The sequence below is a fragment of the Ailuropoda melanoleuca genome, chromosome 8 (genome assembly GCF_002007445.2).
Source record: "Ailuropoda melanoleuca isolate Jingjing chromosome 8, ASM200744v2, whole genome shotgun sequence".
NCBI classification, from domain to species: Eukaryota; Metazoa; Chordata; class Mammalia; order Carnivora; family Ursidae; genus Ailuropoda; species Ailuropoda melanoleuca.
Genome location: NC_048225.1, coordinates 52,079,696 through 52,096,980, shown reverse-complemented (window position 1 = coordinate 52,096,980; position 17,285 = coordinate 52,079,696). Strand labels below are relative to the sequence as shown.

General features: G+C 58.2%; 2 protein-coding genes across 7 annotated transcripts in view; both read left to right on the top strand.

Annotated features, from left to right (window-relative positions):
* The window catches only part of CAPN5 (calpain 5), a 51,005-nt gene that overhangs the window by 26,076 nt on the left and 7,644 nt on the right, over positions 1-17,285 (top strand). For all 6 annotated transcript variants that reach the window (XM_011237778.3, XM_034666291.1, XM_034666292.1 and 3 more), the window contains 4 exons: positions 12,104-12,312; positions 15,101-15,293; positions 16,110-16,303; positions 16,958-17,035. In XM_011237778.3, coding sequence (XP_011236080.1) covers positions 12,104-12,312; positions 15,101-15,293; positions 16,110-16,303; positions 16,958-17,035 — 674 coding nt within the window. The remainder of the gene's footprint in view (positions 1-12,103; positions 12,313-15,100; positions 15,294-16,109; positions 16,304-16,957; positions 17,036-17,285) is intronic.
* On the top strand, positions 618-3,839 carry OMP (olfactory marker protein). Its single transcript, XM_034665601.1, has one exon. It carries the CDS (start codon positions 2,931-2,933, stop codon positions 3,837-3,839), a length of 909 nt encoding a protein of 302 aa, XP_034521492.1. The 5' UTR covers positions 618-2,930.

Sequence of the window (17,285 nt, the reverse complement as noted above, 5' to 3'; positions counted from 1 at the left end):
GGACAGTGGACTTCAGGTGACCGGGTTTTGTGGACCAGAACTCAGGATGTGACAGCGGGGTGGAGCATTTGCCATCAGGCCTGGCTCATTCTGGGCGCTCACCTCCCCCCGAGCCTGGTGCAGGCCCAGGTGTGGGGGCAGGCCCGATCCCTGCTCCGAGCCTCGGGCGCTCCAGCCAGAGGAGGAATGCCGAGAGGAAGTGAGTGAGTGTCTGGCTGTCTGAGAGGGAGTGTTGGGGGTGGCCGGTCCTGGGGCACAGCCTAGGGGAGGCACATGGTGGCAGGACTCAGTTCCATTGAAATTGCCCCCCCGCCCCGCGCAGTTCATGCCTGTGAGCTACAGAGCAGCTCATTCAGCCCTGCTAACTGAGCACCAGCTGCTCTCCGCAATGTTCCAGACCCCGGGGACCGGAGATGTGCACAAGTACTGCGTCACTGAAGGCTTGCTTTAGCTGGGAACAACCAGCGTTAGGGGTTGCTGTTTCCTTCTAGACTGTTTCTCCAGTTTGGGTTAAAGAGGTGTTTGTTTTGCTTTTCAGTTGCCAGTTTTGCAATCGCATCCGCAAGTTTGGAACCCGCTCATCTCCTCTGTTCTTTCCTATGCCAGGCTTTAGTGGGCCTTCCCAAGGTGTCTGGTGGCCAAGAAGAGAGTTGTGGTTGGCACTGGCCTAGCCCCACCTGTAGCCTCCTGCCCCCTTCCTCTGCTCCCTTCCCACTCGGGCCTCTCCTGCCCTGCCTGTCTGAGGCCCAAGCCCCAGACGCCTTCCACCCTCAGCCTCCTCCTGCAGGTGGGCAGCTGGCCCAGGCTGAGCCCAGGCTCTCCCCAGGGTCATGCAGCCCCTGGGTCTCCCCACTGGTAGAAAGCGAATGCCTCCCCCAGCATCCTGCAGGTCCAGAGATGGGGCAGGCATTCTTGCTTCCCTCCGTTCTGCTTCCAGAATGCACCCTCCATTTGGAAGCTCCTCCAGGCTCATGCCCTTGGCTCCCCGCCCCCAGGCCCTGCCCACCTTGTTGCCATCCCCTGCGAGCCAGCTTCCACGCGGCAGGGGCTTGGCGCCTCCGATTTCCCAGCCTTTACCTCCCCAAGTGCTGCCGTGTGCCGCGGATTACCACGCCCGTGTGGCTGATGCCTGGCCCTCATCATCCCCGGCCTCGGTTCCTGTTTGCGGCTCCAGCAGCCTTTACCGTCAGCTGCCTCCACCTCCTGCCTCCGTGGCGGCCACAGCCCGCGCCTACATCTGCCCTTCCCGAGGCTGTTCCACCGAGGACCAGTCTCCCCGGCCTCACCTCCCAGGCGTGTCCCTCATCCTGCCTTTTTATGCACACCTGCCCCTCAACCTCGTTTGGGCTTTAGTCAGTGTCTGTGTGCTCTCCCCATCTGCACATCTTCCTCTGGTTGGCCTTGGCCTTGGGCCCTGCCACATCAGTTCTCTTCTCAGTGCTATTTGTTCGTTCATTCATTCATTCATTCATTCAGCGAGCATCTTCTGAGGGCCTCCTGTGTGGCAGACTCTGTTCTAGGTGCCGGCTTAACTTTAAGTTAACAGTAATCCCTCAGCCATGCATGTTGTTCCCCTCTCCTCTGCCCCTGCAGCTACAAAGTGAAAGGTCTGGGAGGGTCAGGCAGCTTGACATCTCGCATCCTCTTGGATGCCCTTGGGGGATTGCCACCAGCGACCCCCAGAACTGACCTGAGGGCCTGAGGTGTTACCTTAACAGGACCACATGCTCTCTCCCCATTGGTGACCCTCTGCTGATCAGGCAGCCCAAGATCCTACTGACTGATTTAGTTTCCATCTAGCAATCGACTATTATGCTTGTGGTCCACTAGACCCTTCAGATTGTTTTCAGTTGTTACATTTTGGCCTGTGCCTCTGTCCTCTTTTCGGTGTGTGGCATGTCATGGCAGCTTTCCCAACGCACCCCCCCCCCAACTCCCACTCACGTATTCCAGTTCTTCCATTTACTGGAATATACTAGCTGAGCCCCTGGTTCTGCCTTAGGCACTGCAGATATAGACATCTGTCAGATTCTTCCTCAGCCTCAAGTCTCCTGGGGGAAACTGAGGCTTGATATGGGTGGAATAAGTGCTGGGATTTTAGTGGGAGGAGATCTGGGCGTGCGGCTGCCCTGTGGTGCAGTGTTGAGGCAGGGCCAGCGGGCGGGAATCCTGCAGGTCAGTGATTCTCACAGTTCTGGGACCAGCAGCCTCAGCACCCCCTGGGAGGCCGGTAGAAGTGCAGATTCCTAGGCTTCATCAGCCCTATTGAATCAGAATCGCTGGGGGTGGAGCCCAGCCGTCGTGTCCCGAGTCCTGCAGGGATTCTGATGGCGTCTAAAGTTTGCGAGGAGGGGTTTAGGGGAGAGATGCTGGCAGTGGGCAGTGGGGCTGGGCGGGAGGGTTCCCAGGGTCCTTGGGAGGCGGAATCGAAGGCCTTGGCCGTTGAGTGTGGAGGGGTGAGGGTGAGGCTGAGATGAGGGGGAGGTGGCTGCAGGCTTCGGCTGCGGTGGCTGCCAACCTCCAATCAGCAGGCCCCTCCGTTCCTTGTCCCCCCTACCCTCGCACCAGTGGGTCTTCCAGCCCCTCCCGTGAGCACCTGCTCCCCACCTCCCTCCCCTCCTTACTGCCCCACGCAGCCTCCCTTCTTCACAAACAAGCCGTCAGGTAGTTAGGGCGGTTTCCACAGCAATTGACATCAGCAGTCTGGTCCCCGGGGAGCCCGGCACCCTCCTGCCCGCGGGCAGCGCCTCCCTCACCGCCTCTTGGAGGAGGAGAAGCGGAGGCATTGGGGGCCTCCCACGCCCATTTTGAGGACCGGCCCGGAGGGGAGGGGCCGGGAGGGCCGGAGGTAGGCGGGGCGTCCTCGGGCCCGTGGCCCCGGCGGCCTGGCAGTCGGGCTCCTGGGCAGCGGCGGGGCGGCAGCAGCACGCATGGCAGAGGACGCGCCGAAGCAGCCGCAGCTCAGCATGCCGCTGGTCCTCGACCACGACCTGACCAGGCAGATGCGGCTGCGCGTGGAGAGCCTGAAGCAGCGCGGCGAGAAGCGCCAGGACGGCGAGAAGCTGCTGCGGCCGGCCGAGGCCGTGTACCGCCTGGACTTCGTCCAGCAGGACAGGCTGCAGTTCGAGCGCTGGGACGTGGTGCTGGACAAGCCGGGCAAGGTCACCATCACGGGCACCTCCCAGAACTGGACGCCCGACCTCACCAACCTCATGACCCGCCAGCTGCTGGACCCCGCTGCCATCTTCTGGCGCAAGGAGGACGGGGACGCCGACGCCGTGGATTGGAACGAGGCCGATGCCCTGGAGTTCGGGGAGCGCCTGTCGGATCTGGCCAAGATTCGAAAGGTCATGTACTTCCTCATCACCTGCAGCGAGGGCCTGGAGCCCAGCTTCCCCGGGCCCCCTGAGCCTGCGTGCTTCCTCCTCTCCTTTCCCTGGTGCCAGCGTTCGTGCTCACGGAGGAAGAGGCAGAGGCCCTGTAGTCCACAAGCTGACCTGACTGCTGCTGCTTCTGCTGTAGACCGTGGAGGCCTGGTCGGGGCCGAGGGCATGTGCCTTCTCTCTGCCTCGTTGTCCCTAGAGAGACTCAGACAGACCGAGACAGACAGACAGATNGACAGACAGATCCAAAGCGCCAGCCGTCGGGCTTCCTCGGGAGATGGACAGACAGACGACAGAGCAGCCTCCTCGGGGAAAATCCACAAGCCAGCGTTTGCTGCCGTCCTGGCCACAGCGCCCTTTGCTGAAGTCCAGGGGCGAACAGGGAGCCTGAGGACCCAGGAAAGCACTGCTGCTGGCGGGGCCTGGCGTGGTCCCATGACGCCTCAGGAGCCTTAGGACTTCTGGCCGCATTGCCGTGGGGGTTGATTGGGGCAGTAGGGAGTGGCTGTGGGGAGGCTCTTCTGAGAATGACTTCAGTAGGAAGAAGTGACAGGGAGGGCACATGTAAAAAGTTATGTAGAGATGCATTTATCTGTACATGTGCGTATAGATCGAGAGAGCGTGCTGTATTCATGTGGCTGTATTCTAGAGTCAGCACCTGCCCTGCAAGCAAGTCTGATTTTAGGTGATCGGTTAGGTATTGCCTAGTTGGTTCGTGGGTGGCCCTTAGTGGGGGCTTGGTCAGGATGACCTTGGGGGGGGGCTCCTGAGCTGAGAGCCTTTGAGGTTCATGCAGGGAACAGCGTAGTGAAAGGGTTTTCCTCTGCCTGGGGAAGCAGGTTGGAGGGGTCCAGAGCCCTGGAGCTGGAGACAGTAGATTCTTTGGGGCCTCAGGTGTCCCTGCTGGGATGTTAGGCTTTTTCCAGGTCCCTGGGCAGGAAAGACACAGGCCCAGGGGGCACCTCAGGAAGTGCCCCAACACCCTGTCTCCAGGCCAGCCCTGTTGTGTGTGTGTGTGTGTGTGTGTGTGTGTGTGTGTAACAAGCCGTGGCATTTTCCTCGCAAAGCAGAGCCATCAGGGGCTGCAGGGCCCTGCGAACAGACACACTGAAAGAGAGAGGGTGAGAGCCATCCCCAGTGGCTGGGGCTGCTGGGAGGGTGAGCCCCTCACTCGGGAGGCATGGAAACAGGACTGGGGTGTTGGAGTCGGGATTCTTTAGGTGGGGATTGGCTGTGGTCCTTTCTGACTTTCGGGTCTGGGGCCTGTTCCGGGCTGGGCTTAAAGTCCCAGTATCGCCTGCCCACTTTCTCTGCTGATAGCCAGGGGCATCCAGACCCCTGGAGATGGCCCTGCCCTTCACCCCTCTGCTTGACCCCCTCTGCAGCTCGGTGGACCCTCTTGGTGCAGACTGCCTGTACCCCCACCCTGAGCCGCTACATCTACCCCATGCACTGTGTGTCCCCAATAAAGCCTCTGTGCCCCCACCTTGTGGTGTGCAGTCTCTCACTGCGAGCCACCCCTGCCCCTTCAGGAGCTCTGACTGCCTCTCCAGTCCCTGCAGAGCCCTGAGTACCCCCTTCCGGCCTTCTCCCACAGCCCCTCCCCTTCCCCTACTGCTTTCAGAGATGAGGCCTCTTGCAGTCAGGAGACTGGCCCAAGGTCAGACATCAGGATGGAGTTTAGAACCAGGTCTCCTGACACGCAGCCAGGTACTAACACCCCTGACAGTTTTTTCCTCAGTAGCCCCCAGACCAGCCTCCATCTGGAGTGTGGAGCCATGCTGAGGCCACAGCAGGTGCCATCTGGTCCTCAGCAGGTGGAGCCCAAGCGGGATGGGTAGGGATGCACGGGGCCGTGCACAAGCTCCGCGGTCACCCTCTCTTGTAGGGTGGCGGGGCAGGAGGCAGACAGGACGCAGACAGAACAGGGAGTGGCAGGTGGGGTGGGGTGAGGCCTACGTCCGGTTTCACTCAGCCTCCGTCACCAATTTAATGCACGTCCTCAGGCAGCCCCCACCCCACTGACCAGAGAAGACTGGTGTCACCACATCACCCTAGTGCCCCACTTGGCCCTTCTTGAGAGCTCTTTCCCCTTATCATCGCTCGAGCTCACTCAATTTTTGGACAGAAATGAAGAGGCCCAGAGGATAAGGCCATTTGCCTGAAGTCACAGAAGGCGTGAAGGGGCCAAAGGAGGGGGACGTGTGTGGACCAGGCTCTGGGTCTGGGGCCCCCTGGGATGGACAGGGGCAGTGCCCCACCCCTCCTGAGGACCCAGGCCCGGGCGAGGCCAGCTTCTTCCCAGTGACTGAGGTCAGATCGTGCTTCAGAGGCCACACTTGGGGTTTTGCTTGGGGATGACGCCAGCTTTGAAATGCTCCACACAGCCAGGTCTCCTTTCCCCGTCCTCCACCCCGGAGCCCACCCAGAGCCCTCCCCGGAGCAGCTGCGGCCACTTTATTTCTCTTCCCCAGGCCCTGCCCTTCCAGCCCAGGCCTCCATCCACTCCCGAAGATGCCTATGGAAGGGGTGGGGGCAACAGAACCCAGCCCTTCCACCCCTGCTCTCCTCCCTGGCTGTACAGCCGAGACAGGGCCAGGAGGAGTGCAGGGAGTGGGAAATGAGGACCCATTTGTCATGGAACCCACAAGAAACCATAGAGTGAAGAGACCTGCCGTCTCCTGAGCTTCCGCCTCCCACTGAGGCGGTGTGTGCCGTGCTGAGGGGCCTACTGCTGACCCCAAGCAGTCTCCCTGAGCCTGTTGGCAGGGACTAATGATGGGGCCTCCTTGTAGGGCCCATGTGAAGCTTTGATGAGTTAGTGTTAGTGAAACACTCGGGCCTCAGGGGCTGGCACATGGCACCGTCTCTCCATTTGCTCATTGTGACTCTTCCAGTCACCATAGACACATGGTCCTACTTTTCAGTTATTTTGCAAGGAGTGTCAGGAGAACCTATTTCCAGAGTAGCAGTGCAGGGTTCAGAGAGGCGAAGTGAGTTGCCTGAGGTAGCACAGCAGCCCAGTGCTTCTGGAAGCAGGCAGGGTGGGTGGAGGGATGGGCAGGGGCCAGGCCTGGCTCTGGCTGGAGTGGACGAGAGGGCGTGAATTCTCCTCTGCCATCGTCACCAGGCTCAGAATGGCCCAGCTGAGGGGGTAGCTGGGGAGCCCAGCAGGAGGGGGCCTGCCCCAAGCCCGGGGTCCTGCCTGGGTCTCTGAGCATCTGGTTGTGCCCTGTGGACAGGAATCCCCAGGCCCCTGCAGGGGCATCTCAGCCTGCTCTCCAGGTGGTGGGCGACGGGGCTCTGCTCTCCCGAGGGTGTGCGGAGTAGGGGTGGGGGGCCCGAGCTTCCTGGCCTCTTCCCGTCATGGGAATTTGAGACTCTTGGAATCAGAAGCTGAGAACTGGGGGCGCCTGGGTAGCGCAGTCGTTGAGCGTCTGCCTTCGGCTCGGGGCGTGATCCTGGCGTTCCGGGATCGGGTCCCACATGGGGCTCCTCTGCTGGGAGTCTGCTTCTTCCTCTCCTACTCCCCTGCTGTGTTCCCTCTCTCGCTGGCTGTCTATCTCTGTCACATAAATAAATAAAATCTTTAAAAAAAAAAAAAAAGCTGAGAACTGAAGAACTTCAGATGCTTGGAACCAGGGACCCTCTAGTTTGGGGATTCACCCACCTGACTTGGGTAACACAGGAACCCCCCCTGCAGCCCTTCAGCCCTCAGCCCTGCTGGCCTTTTGTAGAAATGCCCCCAGGTGGCCCTCTGGGGTTCCGGGCAGAAGTCTGTGAAAAGCTCCTTCCCCGTGCCACACCTACACGCGCACTGACACTCACATACACCTGATGCCCGCGTGCACACGCACATACGCTGATGGTCACACACATACACGCACTTGCACACTTCACATGAGCGTGTCCCACTGGCTCAGAGTCCTAGGAGGATTTGAGCTGGGAGTGCTCCAGGCACCACGGCCTCCCAGTGCCCGCGTTGCCTGAGGTTTCTGGGCTGATTCTGCAGTGGGTGCCGGGGGCCTCCAAATCCCACACAGTCCTTGCCTTGCTGCCGGCTCGGCCTAAGTAAGTGTGCCGACCCCTCAGGCCTCTCTTTTCCCGTCTGCCTGGGGGGCTGTTGTTGAGGTTCCCCTCGGGAAGGAGACTGACCAGGTCCCTGAGCTCCCCACCAGCCCCAAGGTGTGCAGACTGTGTGTGGACGCACGCACTTGTACTGCGTCCCCCAGCGGGGATGACCCCTCACAGGTGCACAGCCCTCCACAGTTCAGGCAGCATCCCCGAAGCCACTGTTCCTCCTGGGTCTCCCAGCAGCCCTATAGAGTAGGGGAGGCAGGTGCCGACGCTGAGGCTCAGAGCGGCAGGCTGGTCGGAAGCTAAGTGCCGGCCATTCAGTGTGGTTGATCATGTGTCCAGTAGTGGCTACAAGGTCACCTGCCGGACAGGGCCCTGCTGCAGCGGCCACTTGGAGACTTGCCTTCCGGAAAGACTTGTCCAGCTGTGGAGCTGGCCTCCCTGTGCTGGGTGCGGGGAGGCAGTGGATCTGGGCGTAAGCGGGGGCGGGGGGCCTCAGCCCCGCCCTCCAGAAGCTCCCCTCAGTGATCAGGGAAAGGGCCTGGGGGAGCGGCTGTCCGGGGCGGGGGGTGGCGGTGAGCGCCAGCCCAGGAGAGCCCTGCAAGCTGCTGCTCAGCTCACCCCTGAGGGACAAGGAAGGGGATGCACCGGAGAGGAAGCCACGTGCACACAGAGCCGAGGTGGCCTGAAGCATCCTGGCATCATCCAATTACCCCAGTCCGCCACCCGCCTCCCCTCCAGCAACCCTAAGTTTGTTTCCTATAGTTAAGGGTCTCTCATGGTTTGTCTCCCTCTCTGATGACTTCCCATTCAGTTTCCCCTCCCTTCCCCTATGATCCTCTGTGCTGTTTCTTATATTCCACATACGAGTGAGACCGTATGATAATTATCTTTCTCTGATTGACTTGTTTTTGCTCAACATAATACCCTCTAGCTCCATCCACGTCGATGCAAACGGTAAATATTCATCCCTTCTGATGGCTGAGTACCGCTCCATTGTATATATAAATACCACATTCTCTTTATCCGTCACCTGTCGATGGACATCTTGGCTCCTTCTGCAGTTCGGCTCTTGTGGACGTTGCTGCTGTGAACGCTGGGGTGCAGGTGTCCCTCGGATCACAAAGCTGTGACCATCAAGACAGTCTGGTACTGGCACAAACACAAACACAGATCAGTGGAACAGAATAGAGAGCCCAGAGATGGACCCTCATTTTCTCTATTTTTTGAGTGTCTTCTATTTTATTGATTTCTGCTATCTTTATTATTTTCTTCCCTTTACTTGGGGAAAAATCTTTTTCTAGATTCATGAGGTAGTAGCTTTCTTCCTTCCTTTGTTGGCTTGCTTGTCATGGTGTCGTTTCAAGTGTTCTCTGTGCCACACATTTCCTCTGAGCTCGGACTTGCCTTAGTGGGCCCAGGTTTAGGCACAAGTTTTTTGGCATGACGGCTTTGTAGGAGACATTGTGAACTTTTCTCACGAGGCACGTGATGTCTGGTCGTCTCTCTTTTTCGCGATGTTAGAAGCCGTCAATGATCACTGCTAAATCCATTATTTGTCAGTGGTCGTAAAATAGCGAGAGTGGTCGTAAAATAGCGAGAGTCTAATATTCTAGTCTAATATTCCTCAGTTCTTAGCTGCAACTCATCTCCAGTTGCAAACCTCTCTTCATCTGCTGCTATTCGTTACCCGCAGGTACGGTTTGTATAGAATAGGCAGGATAAATCTCGATTCTTTCCCTTAACTTTCCAGTTAAGGGAAAACGAGTCCATTCCCAGCTGGCCTCCAGTAGTGACTAATTATTTGTTTTTGTGAATGTCGTTGTGATCTCATAGATGGGAACGTATTTGATCTGTTCTCATCCATTGCAGTAATTATCCTTACTGATGCTGAGCATGGCCGTCTTTGGCCAGTGGGAGCCTCTTTAGGTTGGTTCGGGAATCCTTTGATGGGGCCCGAGGGTCCTTGGTTGCTTTCCTGATTCCGGGTGCGACAGGATGTGGTGTGGGAAGCTTTGAGTGTGTGCCTGTGTGAGCACACCGTCCTGGACAGTGTCTTCCTTCTCGCTCAGGACCCTGCTGGCAGCAGAGGGGGTGTGGGGTAAGAAGCTGGCTATGCTGGGCCCACTGGCCATGATGTAGGAGGGGACACTGAGGCCCACAGAGATCCCTGAGTCGGGATCTCCAGGCCCTGGAGCCTCATTAGCTGCTTCCTGAGCCACAGAGGGCTCAGGGGCAAACCCCGGGTTTGGCTAATGACGCTCCTGCACCCCCAGCAGTACGTCCCAGCACCTGCTAGGGCTCCTCTTCCTCCCTCCCCAGTCCCCATTCGGTCCAGAGCTTGCAGAGCAGGGTGGGGCGGGGGGAGGGTGCACTGGCCAGGCCGGTGTGCTCAGCTTCGGACTCCTGATCCTTCTGTGCCCTTGGGCAGCTCCTCGTTCCTCGGCCTTCCCATCTGTGCAGTGGGGATGATAAACCATCCTGTTTGTGCCCCATTTTTGGTACAGCTTTCTGTCCTGAAAGCAGTGGGCGAGGGTGCTGGGGGCTGGGGCGGAGGCTGGCCTGGGAGGTTTTCGAAAGGACACAGAATTGACTGAAAAGGCACCACCAGGCAGTGAAGCCCTGCGGGTGAATCCTGCCTCCCTCACCGGTCCTCATGGGCGGCGTTGTGCCAGCGACTTCCCATGGTATGTCCCCGAAAGGTCGTGGGAAGGGCCAGGGGTGGCAGAGCGAGTAGCCGATCTGTGCCTGGCCCCGGGCAGGCCTCCGCTGCTGGCAGTGTGGCCGCTCTCACGGTGCTTCGCGTTTTCATTCGCTTGGTCTCCAGTGTCTCACAGGGACCATTTGTCTTTGCCAACATCCCTGTTGGTGGTAAGAGGTGTGTAAACAAAAGCCTTCTTAATGAGTGTGGGGTTGGGGAATGGCTTCTGGCTGAAGTATCTGTGGGCAGGCTGGGCTGGCCTTGGGGTTTACGGCCTCCTGGGGCATCTCTGGCTCCTCGGCCTGGATGCAGGGGTGCCACCCCCAGAGCTGAGGGCGGTTTTCTTCCAGAAGGAGCTGCCTGTGGCCCCAGTGGGTTCGGCCCTCCTTGGCCCCATGCTGGGGAGGGCCAGCAAGTCACCTGACTCTAGGCTGAGGGGCTTCCCCTTCTCTGCCCAGATTTGCCTCATCTGCTTGGGGGACGCCCACAGCCGGCTCTCGGGACACCTGCCAGGAAGCTGCTGCTGGCCCTGCTGGTCGGGCCCTGCACACCCTTCTCTCCACGCTTCCTGTGCTCCCCATGTCAGCCTCAGCCTTTGCCTCTCCCACCTCTGGGGGCCTCCTGAGGGCAGGGACTGTGTCTCATCCGTCTGGGTCCTAAGTGTCAGCACGGGACCAGTGCAGAGCAGTCCACAGGTCACAAGTCTGAATCCTGGGTTCAAACCCAGGTCTGCCTGACCCCAAAGAATGTGTGTTTTCTAGCTGTGTGACACTGGGCAAGTTGCTTGCCCTCTCTGAGCTTTAGGGTTTCTTAGCTGTAAACAGGGATGGATGATAGTAATCTATGCAACGGGGTTATTGTGCAAATTAAACTGAGATAAGTCGTGGCACCTGGCGTGTCCCAGATGTTCCATAAATAATATTGTTAGAGACCCAATCAACGCGTATGAATTTTAACACTTGTTTATCGAGCACCATCTCTGGGCCAGGCCCCGGGCTAGGTACTGGGCATACAGCAATGACCAGGCCCGATGTATCCCTGCCCTCAGAGAGCTAATGTTCCAGTGATAATAACAGAATCGAACGGAGTGACACACACTTGTTTAATTATAATTGCAGTAATGGTCCCTGAGGAGAAGTGCCAGGGGTTATGAGTTAGACAGGCAGAGATCCTGGCCTAGTCTGAAGAGTCAAGGAGGGCTTCCTGGAGGAGGAGGAGGATCCTAAAGGGCAAGTGAGAATCAGCTGGGTGAAGAGTAGAAGGAAGAGCAGATGCAAAGTTCCTGAGCAGAGAAAGAGTCCGGAGCAGGGAGCAGGGCTGAGGGGGTAGAAAAGCCAGCCTGGGAGCTGGTGGCGGGGCATCGCACATTAAGGGTTTGGACTCACTTCTCGGGTAAGTGACATGATCGGAACGATCACTGTGCTGCTGTGTGGGGTGAGGGCACATGTGGCAGCTGATTCTGTTCTAGCTTCTGGGGCCAGGAGGTGGGGCTGGCCAGGCTGATGCCGGGGGACAGACGGGAGATGGATTTTAGCAGAACGTAGGAGCTGAGACTGGCCTGATAGGATGGAGCGAGGGAAAGGGAGGGGCCGGTGTGGCTGCCCGCGTCGGGTTCACCCTGGACTGGCTGGCGGGAGCACCGTTCACCAGATGGGAGCTGGGAGGGATGTGATGTATTTCTGAGGGGGGAGGACGCAGAGGGTGGCCCGAGGAAGGGGGCAGGACGCTCATAGAGTCTTAGAGTGACAGCTGGCAGGAGCCTATGCCTAACCACTGCAGAGAAGGGAAACTGAGGCCCAGAGACGAGAAGCATATGGCAGGGATGGCGATGGAGCCCAGTATTCCTTTCCACTTTGATTCCTTCGAGGCAGGCGCCCCTGTGTCCTCAGGAAGGCAGCTGTGACCCGCACTGTGTTGCTGTCCTGTCCCCCTCCCCGCCCAGGTCATCCCCGACTGGAAGGAGCAGGAGTGGGACCCCGAGAAACCCAGTGCCTACGCGGGCATCTTCCACTTTCACTTCTGGCGCTTTGGGGAGTGGGTGGACGTGGTCATCGATGACCGGCTGCCCACGGTCAACAACCAGCTCATCTACTGCCACTCCAGCTCCCGCAACGAGTTCTGGTGCGCCCTGGTGGAGAAGGCCTACGCCAAGTAGGTGCTGGCAGGGGCCCGGCGGGCGGGGGCGGCCCGGGCGCCTCGGCTGATGGGCTCCGCGGGGCTGGCCTCCAGCCAGCCCTCCTGGCTCAGAGGGGCGAGGGGTTGCTTCAGTCACACAGCGTGCTCTGAGCCTGGGAGCCCAGGGCGTGGCGGGGGGCAGGGGGACCGGGACTGAAGATCTGGTACCTGGTGTCCTGTCCCCAAAACCAACCCACACAGGGAGGAATGGTTTCTCCTTGTTCTCCCTGAGAGGGCAGAGCCAGCACTCACGTTCGGGTCACTGGTTTTTCCCACAGATCCCAGCTGCCAAGCCCTCCCTAGCAGCCTGGCTGGGGATGTGGTATCTCAGAGCCCGGGCTGGTTGAGGAGGGTGGGCCCTCCCTGCCCTTGGGCTCCCCTTCATCCACTCATCCGACCACCTGACTGACTCTCCATCCGTTCTGTCTCTACCGACCCCTCCTCCTGCTCTGTGCCAGGCCGTGGGTCCCCAGCACGGGCCCGAACAAAGGTTTGCTGAGCTGTGGACGGCTTTGGGGCAGAGTGACCTGCTCAGGCCTCTGTAGGTTAGGGGCAGCCCTGGGGCAGGAGGTCAGTGGGGTCGCAGACCAGCCCAGCGGCTCTGTGGGAACCTCTCCCTGGTTCCTCGCCCCAGACTCATCCGTTGGTCTCCTTGGACTCTGTGTGTGTGAGTGTGTGTGTGTGTGTGAAAGGAAAAGGAGAGACACCAACTTGCAACATCAGAAACAAACTCAAGAAAACACAACATTGACAGATTCCATTTTCAGTCCGAAGAAAGCAACACTCGCCCCCTGACGGTCACTGAGCCTCCGCGGCCCTGGGTTGCAGGCCCCTCTCCCTTTCCGGAGTGCCCTCAGTACCCACTTCTGCTTTGGTCTCCATGGTCTCGAGCCTGTCCAGCTCGAGCGTGTAAGTGGAGTCGTACAGTATTTACCCTTTCGTGTCTGGCTTACTTCTCATGGCGTAATGTTCTCAGTGCTCATTTATGCTGTAGCATGTCAGCGTGTTGTTCCTGTCCAGAGCGGCACAGAATCCCATCGCATGGGTGTGCCACAGTTTGTTTCTCCGATCCTCTGTCAATGGACTCGGGTCGTCTCCACCGTGGGCTATGGCGAGTGTACCGCCGCGGACGTTGGCGCTTAAGTGTCCGAGTCTCTGCTCTCGGTTCTTTGGAATACATACCTGGATGGGAATTGCTGGGTCTTACGGCAGTTCTGTGTTCAAATTTTTAAATGGCCACCAGACTGTCTTCCACAGAAGCCATACTATTTACACTTGCTTGCTTTCTCATTGATTTACTTTTAAAATTATAAAAGGAATGCATGTCTGTTATAGCAAATTCAGAAAATACAGAAACCCAGGAAGAAGGTGATAAAAGTCGCCTGTACTCCTGCATATTCTTCCAGGCCTCTCCACCCCCCTTCTCTGTTCAGGGCCACCTGAGTTGACCAGGCTCCCCCTCCTTGGGGAACCTTTGCTCCCCTCCCCTCCAAGGCCCCGCCCCCCATGCCTGGCTCCCTCCTTGTGCCGCCTGTGTCCCCTCTACACCCTCCCTGCCACTCGCAGCTCTTTTAACATCTTTGACGGCTCTTTCTGTTTATAGGTTACCTTGCAGAGCCTGTGAGGCTGTTTTGTGGGACACCGCAAAAGATAGATCAGGCAGAGATTTTCATAGATAGGTGTAGATTTTCAGTGTGTGTCATCTGTTTTGTTATGTATCCCATTCTGCTGTTCACGTTCAGCACTGCCTCTAAGATCCCCAGCCTTTTCCTAACATTCATAGAAGAAGCTGCGGTTATGCCCCTAGCGCCTGGTAGGTTGCACAGGGTAGACGCTGTATGTTTTTTATTTTTTATTTTTTATTTTTTAATTCTTTTAATAATCTCTACACCCAATGTGGGGCTCAAATGCATGACCCCGAGATCAAGAGTCCCGTGCTCTACCGACTGAGTCAGCCAGCCATGCTTAATGTTTTTTAAATGAATTATTGCATACATTTTAATTTTTATTCCTTTTTAAAAGATTTGTTTATCTTCAGAGAGAAAGAGAGAGTGTGTGTGTGTGTGCTGGGGCAGGGGCAAGGGCAGAGGGGGAGGGAGAGAATCTTTGAGCAGATCCCCGCCGAGCACGGATCCTGACACCAGGCATGATCTCACCCGGGGTCACGACCTGAGCCGAAACCGAGTCAGGTGCTCAGCCAGCTGAGCTGCCCAGGCGCCCCTGCGTACATTTTGAACATCGCTGGAATCCAGCTGTCTTGTTTTCTCAAACGTACCAAGCGAGCACTGGCGTTTTCCTGCCACATGAATGCCTTTACAAGACGTCATTCTGTGGCTGCCTTGTCCCAGAATGCAGATGGAGCGTAAACTAGTTTCTCAAGTCAATTCCTTGTTGTTAGACATTTAGGTGATTTCTGGGTTTATATTGTTATTAAATAATGTGAATTATTTATAATTGATGTTTCAAAAAGTACACGAGCTTTTAACACTTTTTAGAAGAATTGCTTGATTTCTGGACAGCTAATTTTGAAGACAGACTGCTAGGGCGAAGAGGAATTTGAGTGGTAAAATGGTGTGGTTCAGTGGGACAAATGTTAGCCTAGGAGCCAGAGACATGGATTCCAGTTTTGGCTCTGCTGTGACCTGCTGTGTGACTTTGGCAGTGTGCCGGACCTCTCTGAGTTCCAGATATCTCCCCTGCAAGGGGAGGGATTTAGACTGGCTGGGGAGCATGAGCTGGGAATTCTTTCCACATTGCTCCCCAGGCTGGCGGGCTGTTACCAGGCCCTGGATGGAGGCAACACGGCGGATGCGTTGGTGGACTTCACGGGTGGTGTTTCCGAGCCCATTGACCTGACTGAGGGCGGCTTCGCTGACGACGAGGCCAAGAGGAACCAGCTGTTTGAGCGTGTGTTGAAGGTGCATAGTCGGGGAGGCCTCATCAGTGCCTCCATCAAGGTGAGAGCACAGAGGCAGCCCTCCCCGTCGCCAGCCCTTCCTGGGGTGGGAGCTGGCTGTGGTGTCCCAAGCAGAGCCCCCGCTCAGACTGGCTCCTGAATCTGCACCCCCAGCCTGGGGGGTAGAGGGGAGCAGTTGGGGGGTACAACCTCCCTCCCCAGTGCTGGGCAGCACAAGCCACAGGCCCCCATGCCCTAAGCTCTACGGTATGAAATGACTTCCGCTTTGACCAGCATCCCCCTTTTATGGGCATCTTGTACTGGGGCAGTGGGTGTCTGTGCCTCTGAGGGTCCCTTAGTCGGGGTTTGAGGCATCACAAGCTACAAGGTGACTGGAAGGGGGGAGTGACCCCCTGCGGCTGGCACAGGCCCGAGTGCTTCAAAAGGATTGCCTTATTTCATTGACTGCTCATAGTTCAGGTGGGGAAGCTGGGGCTCAGAGCAGACACCAGTGGTGTGTTGATAGACCGGCCCTCTGGAAAAATGAAAAGCCCTGATTTGTAGCATTTGCTGATTTCCCGTGTTGATTTCAAGCTAATGTTTTAACAGTTGCACAGTTAAGCCAGTGCCAGTGAACTCCAATACACCCCTGGGCCAAGCCCACTTTAGGTCCCTTTCTTGACCCCACAGTGCTGCCCAGTGGGGGCTTTGCAAACCCTGAGCTCAGTCCCCAATCGCGGCCTCTGCTTTGTGTGGGGCTGCCATGCCTTCCCTGTCCTCTAGGGGGCGGTGTAGGCACACTACCCACCCCCACGCCTTCCCTCCCGCAGGAGCCTGACGGGGCTCTGCCTCTCTGGGCAACTGTGTCCTCCCACAGGCAGTGACAGCAGCAGACATGGAGGCCCGCCTGGCGTGCGGCCTGGTGAAGGGCCATGCATATGCCATCACTGACGTGCGCAAGGTGCGCCTGGGCCATGGCCTGCTGGCCTTCTTCAAGTCGGAGAAGCTGGACATGATCCGCCTGCGTAACCCCTGGGGCGAGCGGGAATGGAACGGGCCCTGGAGTGACACGTGAGGCCCAGGGGTGGGAGTGTGGGCACAGGACAGACCCCGGGTGCGTGGGCCCCGGTATGAGAGCTTGGGCAAGGACAAATGTGGGCTTCCTGGAGGTGGTGGCTGGGCCTTGAAGGATTTGGGAGGAGTATGACATTAGGAGCTTACCTTGCAGCAGGTGTGTGTGTGGGGGGTGGATTCTGCAGGGCAAAGACCTGGAGGTGGCGATAAGTTGATTCCTATAGGGGACAGAGAGCCCCGCCGGGCGGTGAATGGGGAAGAAAGCAGGGAGGGAGGCCACCAGGGATGAGAATAGGGGTGACTGCTCTGTGTTCGGCTCATGGCCCCGGTGGAGCTAGGATAGGAGCAGAGCCAGGCCCCCCGTGAGGGAGCCCCCTCCCCTGAGGGTCATTCCGCCTTTGCCCCCAGCCTGCAGCTTTGCTCTCAGGCCTCGGACCCTGGCATGGAGGCAGCCCATGGTTACCTGTGGGAGTGGCAGACAGGCTTTTTGGAGAGGGGCTGGCCCTGGCCCTGGGTGTCCCCAACTATACCCACACTGATGGAGGCCTGGTACTGAGCTGGCCCTGATGCCTCCTCTCCCTGGCCAGGGTGGACCTGGTGGGGTCTCTCCTCTTACACTCCCCTCCTTCCCTCCTCGTGTCCACATTCCAGCTCGGAGGAGTGGCAGAAAGTGAGCAAGAGTGAGCGGGAAAAGATGGGTGTGACCGTGCAGGATGACGGGGAGTTCTGGTGAGTGTGCTCCTGCCCCGGGTGGGCGTCTGGGGCCGGGGCTGGGGGGTGGGGCTCCTGTGGCCGGGAGCCCTGAGGCCGGAGCCAGGGCTTTAGCAGGCGCCCCACCGTCAACTTGCTCTGTGGCCTTGGACCAGTCACGCCATCTCTGTGAAATGAGTTGGGCAGTAATGGGCCTGTTCATCCCCACAGTCCCACCGCCAACCTCAGGGGACCCTGAGCTGCTCCAGCACCCAGTCCTCTCTGCTGG